The sequence below is a fragment of the Cystoisospora suis genome (genome assembly GCF_002600585.1).
Source record: "Cystoisospora suis strain Wien I chromosome Unknown contig_3140, whole genome shotgun sequence".
NCBI classification, from domain to species: Eukaryota; Apicomplexa; class Conoidasida; order Eucoccidiorida; family Sarcocystidae; genus Cystoisospora; species Cystoisospora suis.
The window spans coordinates 64,629-71,626 of NW_027155935.1; the positions used below are offsets into that span (position 1 = coordinate 64,629).

At 51.6% G+C, this 6,998-nt stretch overlaps 2 protein-coding genes across 2 annotated transcripts in view; both read right to left on the bottom strand.

Annotated features, from left to right (window-relative positions):
• CSUI_006276 (ion channel protein) overlaps positions 1–1,672 on the bottom strand; it is a 20,563-nt gene extending 18,891 nt beyond the window's left edge. The window contains exons 1-2 of the mRNA XM_068066440.1: positions 1,610–1,672; positions 1–1,134 (exon numbers count right to left, since the gene is read on the bottom strand). The exon at positions 1–1,134 is cut by the window's left edge and continues 1,730 nt beyond it. The gene's annotated coding sequence lies outside the window, so the exon portion shown is untranslated. The remainder of the gene's footprint in view (positions 1,135–1,609) is intronic.
• A 764-nt stretch (positions 1,673–2,436) lies between these two features.
• On the bottom strand, positions 2,437–5,757 carry CSUI_006277 (uncharacterized protein). The gene is made up of 2 exons (XM_068066441.1): positions 4,365–5,757; positions 2,437–4,014 (listed from the first exon to the last, which is right to left on the bottom strand). The coding sequence occupies exons 1-2, from the start codon at positions 4,804–4,806 to the stop codon at positions 3,146–3,148; spliced, it is 1,311 nt and encodes a 436-aa protein (XP_067921589.1). The 5' UTR covers positions 4,807–5,757; the 3' UTR covers positions 2,437–3,145.
• Positions 5,758–6,998: the final 1,241 nt, after the last annotated feature.

The following is a 6,998-nucleotide window of genomic DNA, read 5'->3' on the forward strand; positions in this document are numbered from 1 at the left end:
GGAGCTAAAAGCGGCTACAGAACACGAAAAAGAGGAAGGTGGAGTCTTCACGCAGATCTGGCAAATCCTTTGTTAGGACAATCGGAACTGTCGAACTACCGACATCTGACATAACTGCTGTCGGTAGACCTTCCTAACGAAAGAAGAGAGTAGAAAAACGTCCTCCATCTCCTCCTCGGCTTTCTGAAGAGAAGAGTGTTTGATGAGCAAGACGTGTACATGATGAAAAATGATAAGAGAGGTGAGAAGCCAGAGAGGAGAGAAGACAAGTTAAAAGCCTGAACCGTGGTTTACGTGGGGTTAAGAGATTTCCAGTGCGCTAGGCTGGTTCCTCAAATGGCTGGCACCGGTAGACTGAAAGGGAGAAGAAACTAAAGTTGAGAGAACTGAAGTTTCTCTAGTTGACAGTCGTTTGTCGTCTCTTCCTCTTCTTTCTCCTCCTCCTCCTTTCTTACTCCAAGAAAGTTCGTTTCAAAAATACCCATTCTTGGGAAATACGAGGCGCGAGGAGCTCATCGTCGACATCTCCAACGTTCCCGCCCTCACTCGGCTTATCATCATCACCTTTCCCAGCGGAGACAGAGAAAAGAAAACGCAAGGGAGGAGAGACAGAAGCCGAAAGGAAGCCTCTTCCGGTCCTCTTGATTCTGAATGAAAGAAAAAGGATGCTACTATTCAAAGCGAGAGAGAAAGAAAGATGGGGGAGGGGGCACCGGGCTACCTGTCAAGGACAGAAGAAGAGATAGAGGCCAGAGAAGAAAACCGCCCATGAAGAACTGAACTGGCTGTCTATTGAGGAGAGCGAACAAGAGACAACAGTGGCGCGGGAGACAGACCAGAACAAGGGTGAAACGAATGATGAAGTATACGCGTGTGCTCGAGAAAGAAGGTGAACTGAAAAATCAGCGAATCTTTATGCTGGCTGCCGAGCCAAAAAGCAAGACATCCGCTCCCCCTAGATACGAAAAGAAAGCAAGGAAAAAGAAGATTCTTGGCCACCTGTACTGGACGTGCTCATTGCCCTCGAACAGGGAATGAATAAGGAGATGGATCCGGCAGACGGGAAATAGATGAATAGCGACAAATTCGCTATTGGCTCGCCGTATGAGATGAAAGTCGCAAGCAGGTAGACCGCTGAAGAAAGACAGTTCACCAAGGACAAAAGGAAAGGATGAATAAAGGACTTCCCCCCATTATCGTTCATTCTTGGTACGAATAGACTCCCGTAGCAAACGAACAAGAGAAAAACCAGAACACAACTGCGCATGCATGCAATCTGAGGCGAAGTCATCTCATGTGACAGCCAGATAGGCACGGTCACCGGGATGCATCTGGTGAGAGACAAAAGGGGGACTGCGGACAAAAAACTCAAGATAGCTTGCTCCCAGTAACACACTTGACGTAGGCCTAAGACCGAAAGAGCGGTTCAAGTGCCCTTTCGTCCCCCGGCCTTTCGCGCGCCTAGCTGCGTAACAATGAAACCTCCTGTCGAAGCTACTTCTGCTTGCTCCGGCCGCTGTATCGACCTATGAAGAACTAGAACTTCTCATATGGCTTCATTTATGGTTTGAGACAAAGTGGCATCGTGGAAGAATGCATTAGCCCTTACGCTTTTGCATGAGAGTCGGAGAAGAAGAGCAAACCAGCGCAGAATAAGAAACAGCAATTTACTCGTCTTCCCAAGGACTTCTGCGGAATACGTTCTTTTCCTTCGCCAATTCTGAAGACACAAGCTCGTCTCGGCAGACGCCGTCGCCGTCTTCTTTGTGTTTCTTCGGGCAGTCTCCATCACTGTCTTTTCCCCTGGAGGACACTAGTACCGCGGCCGACGAGTACCGACCGAGGCAGCCTGCCGGTGCGTGGAAAGCTCGGTAGGAGAATGGTAGCCATCCCGCCGGGAGACAACGTGAAAGCAAACACGTTCCCGGCTGTTTGTACTGACAGGTGAGTCTGTGCTGCCTGCGGGTGCAATAGGAGAACCTCTCCTTGTAGTCTGTGCAAAGGGAATGTACGGTTTCTCTTGTGGGGTTGCACCCTTAGGTTTTGCTTCATCCGTGGCACGCATCAATTGACATCGCACACGGACCCTCGAAAGTCGGTTTGAGCGAAAACGAACAGACACAAGACACAGGATTGATGATGACATTTTGTAGATTCCAACCCTTTAAAGATAGTTGACACAAGGGAAAGAGCGTTTGATTTCCGCACGACGTTCGCTCCATTCTCCAGTCTCGTGAACTGCTTATACCGGTGCTTGTGTCCATTTTTCAGTTTCCTTCATGACTGTTCGGGCGGGGGTTGCGAAGAGCGGCAAAGGAGAAAAACTTCAAAAAATTTCTGACAAGTCTCGGGAAGAAAACAACCACTAGCAACACCCAAAAGTACTGTCCCTCCTCTTCCGGCCAGACACTCCCGAAGAACCTTCATAATAGACGGTACAGGTAAAGAAAGATTCGCATCTACCGAAGAAGCATCAAACACGCGGTACACTTCTATCGGCTTGTATTGTCGACGCTGTTGGGACAGATAGATGCAGATAGACTGAACTATAAATTATTATCCGAGGAAGACACACCGTGTACCAAGGAAAAGAGAGAACGGGGTGATGACCGGAAGAAGAGGGACACCGGTACTCGGCGTTGCCTGGTTTGTCTGAGGGGGGGCAAAGGCCGAAGCCGAATGCCTGAGCGGTCGCTTTCGGAGTAGCCAACCTGACGCGTACTGCAATCAAGCCTAACTGCTGAGGAGTGACGCCCTCTCTTCGTTGCCGGCCGAGACGTCGCTCTCGGAAAGACGGGAGAGGTTGTCGGACACCTGCATCGGTCCGGTCTACTACAACCACAGGCAGTAGGCCGGCGCAACTGTCCGGGAGTTGCGCCAGCGGTCATCAGAGTTCGTTGCCGACACGCGAACTGACGGACCGGAGAGACCTCGGACATACGCCCCGCCCCCGAGATTGTCTGTCAGCTCATTGGGGACCATCTTCCAGCACACAAGTCCGGATATATCGTCAAGAATTATGAATAAGCAAGCAGCCCTGTACCTGCTATCAACCAGCGTAGACACTCCATGAGCACGTGCTGGTGTGAAAGTGCTAGGGAAGAGAAAGGAAAAATAACGGTACTGACGAGCCTTTTTCCAGTATTTATGTCCAGGTCCCAGCATACATAGGAGGAATATCTGCGCTCACGAGACCCTCCATCTTCCGGACTGCCTCGTCCGCTTCACGCTTAGCATCTGCAGAGCCACTTGTAGCCTTCTCTTCAAGCCCTTCCACAAATTTTCCGTTGAAACCGGTGTGAATTCGAAGAAGTGCCAGTCGTCTCTCTAAAATAAATGCGAGAGTTTCAAGAGTTTTTGTCTCCTCATTCACAAATGCGGTTAAAGAACCCGCTTTATGTTTATCCTGACTGTATTTGTCTTCAAGAAGTACAACAGCTCTCCGTCCGTTTACGTCAATGCTTTCGACTGCACTCCGCAAGAACGCGTGATGAGACTCGAGCTGGTTCACAAGAAGGGCGTGGTGTCCCGAGAATATTCCGTCATGGACGTCCCTCTCGAGCTTTGACACTTTATCATCTAGAACCATCAGCTGGGCTCTCTGAGCTACCGATATCAAACGGCAAAAATTTTCCTCAAACTCCTGCGCCTCACCGGCTTCTAAAGCCTCCAGTCGCTCCTCCAGAGTGACATACAGGCTTGGGGACACATCCAGAATCTCCTCCATCACTCTGCGGACTTCTTCTTCCACTTTCTGCACTGCCGGACTTCCGGCACCGACCACAGACTGTTCTTTATCGGTAATGCCTGGGCCATGTAGAGGTACAAGCGTGTCTTTGAGAACAGGAGGAGGCTGTCCTGATTTGTCCACTGACGCTCCTGCCTGTGTCTTCTTTTCTGCGCTCATGCTTGCTTTCTTCCTTGCTCTCTCCCTCCCTGGTTCTCCTGCTGGCTTCACGGCCTCGCCTACGTCGGCACTCCATCTCTTCCGGCGTGATAGGAGTGCGATCGTACCTGCAATCGCATATCAATGCCACAGCTTTTATCATATCCACTGGGGTCGCGAGCATCCGTACGAATCTTGGCGGACGTCCCTTAGTAGGCTCTCCGGAGATTCTACGGTCTTCACAAATTCTACTACGTCAGGATGTGAAAGCATTTGCGTAGCTAATACCACTGCCATAGCCAACGTCATATCAATCATCAAGATTTTTGTCTACGAGATTCGCGAAGAGACGGGTTCCTCGCCGTCACTCAGTTGCAATGCTTTGGTAAGATCGCTCGGCGAAGACAGCTCGGGCAGCGACCCCTCAAAAAGTCCAGTCACGCTAGTTTATATATATTGTGTCCTAATAGTAGCGCACCTGCCAGGGCCATCGTGACTCCGAGGATCGCCATCAACGTCCTTGCACTGATCTTCGAACCTCTCGTAGCACCTTTAGGCTGCTTTGACGGACGACTGGCCGACAACGACTCGGTCGGCGATTCTTCTTCTTCGTCGTTGTGTAAAAATCTCTGGCCTGTGCTACGATGGTTGCGCGCATCTTCAAAAAGAGACAGAGCCTCATCAGCCGTTGTTGGTCCCCCGTCGTCTGCAGCTGGTGGGTTACCGACTGCAGGCACCTCTAGACCGGCAAAGTTTGTCCGGTCAGGCATTGCCGCCGGAGTCCTCCAAGCTGCCGATGTTAACGCTGCTGCATCATTCTGGGAAATCTCCACAGTGCCCGCCAGAAACAGCAACAGCGAACAGGCCTGGAGACGCAAGAAAGGATGTAACCTAAGACTGAAGAACCTAGTAGCCATCATCCTGAATAAGTTCAGTGGTGTTACACACGGCTTAGCGTAGGAGAAACAAGCCGCTGCGGAGTCTTTGATGCAGAGAAAACTTCTCAGTAGACCAGAGAGGGATTCCCTTGCTGCTGTTTTTGTAAATACTCGGAGCTTCAGCTCCTCGACTTAAACGAAAATGAGTTGGGAAGTACGGCCGCGGGGAAGGGAGAAATGTCAGATCGTGAGGATGGCGGTGTAACCGCAAACCGATGCTCAGAGAAACAGGGGAGCCTCGCCTGCCTGGGTTATCACCGCCACTGTTTCGATCAAGACGGCTACCTTTGCGTCTTCATTAACAAAACGTATAAAAACGTACATCCCCGAAGCTCGAAACAAAACGTGCCAAACCAACCGAGGTGTCCTCCAGTCAGCAAGCCTCAGAACCTGCAGGACTAAGAAATCTCCTGTTACAGTGGAGATATCAATTGTATCATGATGCCAAGTAGTACAAAGAAGAACTCTGAGCGGCTAATACAATGCCAACCAAAAGGTGTGAACGGTTTCAAGACTCGACGACCATCCGAGCCTGATCAGCGTTGGGTTCGCAAAGTCAGGAGCCCAGCCGAGGCCGGCGACATGCGCCCGTTACCCCCGACCGGGGCACGGCGACGGCGCTCGTACCACCGAGAAGGCAGCCGGTCAGTACGTCCCGAATTTCGTCCTCGGGATGGCAACAGCGGCGCTCAGACGCTGCAACAGTCTCTGTCTCACGAGATGATACTGGCACACGCACAAAAGAAAGAAAGTGGCTCGCTGCCCGAAGCCGTTCTCACATTCACACACGCATTCTTGCTTCTGTCTTCTCAGTTCTCTGCTCCTCTGCCAGGCCTTCTCCAGTGGCCAAGCATCGACGCTTGTCCCCCGACGTCACCAGCAAGTATCCTACAAAACCGCAGCCGTAGATCCCATCATACCTCTCCCTCAGTTCGTCCTGCGAGCCTTGTTACCGGCGAAGGCAGCTGAAGGGTTCGCCATCTCGCGCAGCCATCGGGTACCCATGCCGGATTCCCAGGTTGCCCCAGTGCCGCACCAGCGGGTAGCCACACGCCCGCCCCGCGTGAGTCGCTCTCGATGCTGCTTATTGGCACCTCACGCTGCCTTCTCGTCTTACGTCAGGGAACGCCGCGGCCTCCCCGTACAACTCCAACCCCACCCGGGAGTGCTGACGGAGGACCGGTCGGAGACGTCCCTGCCGGTTGAGTCCAAGTTAAGTTCTAGTTAAGTTAGTCTGTACACTTTCCGCTGAAGTGTGCATCTTTTTGAGAAGAATTCTTTAAGTCGATGTTGGTGTTTGAACCGCCCGAATCGATTGCTATGTGGTGTGCCGAACTTAACTCACATTTTTCTAATTGATTACTTCAGTTGAAGAGGATCGATTATCTCGATTGCGGGAGTCAATCGAGTGTGCACCTATTTAGCCAGCGCCAAGAGAGTGTTGTGGGGAGCGACTTCGAATACGTAAAGCACTGGGACTTTTTGATCCTTGATAGTTAGAGCAAACTAAGTTTAGTGTACGCAGCAGGTTATTCTCGTCAGGAAGTGAACTGCCGCACCGCCGAGACACAACGCGACTCCCTACGTAGATGTTCGTTTCGACCGAGCCCTACTGACCCAGGTTTTAATGTTGTCCGGGAGTTAGGCAAAGCATTCCTTTCTTGTTGGAGTTGGTTCCTCGTTCTTTTTCTTTATTTTCTTTGTAATTAGGGTAGCGGAAGAAAGTCGTCTCTTTCAGTTTTGGAGAGCGCCCCTTTCCCTTCCGTCAACCTCCCAGGGGCGTCCGCTTCATCGCTCGTCGCCCGACAACATTGTTACAGTCTCCAAATCCGCCACCGGAGTCTTGCGGTGCACACCAAACAAGGGGAAGAAAGATCCCGTAACAGCTCGGCAGCCCAACGTAGAGGGAGAACACCACCCCTACCATCTTCTGGTAGTGGGGGTGAAGACGCAGGGAGATGCAGGTATCATCAGCAAGGGGGAAGGGGTGCCAGCAGATATCCGTGCTGACCTACGAGCTCAACGGACTGAGCCATCGATGGCCGCGACGCGACGCCAACAGCGTCGCACACGACCAATGTTGAACTTAAACAGGAATGAAAGTTCCACATCGGAGCACGAGACCCGGAGCTAGTGACCGCGCGGGCGTAGGGCAGTAGATATTGTTCTGTTCG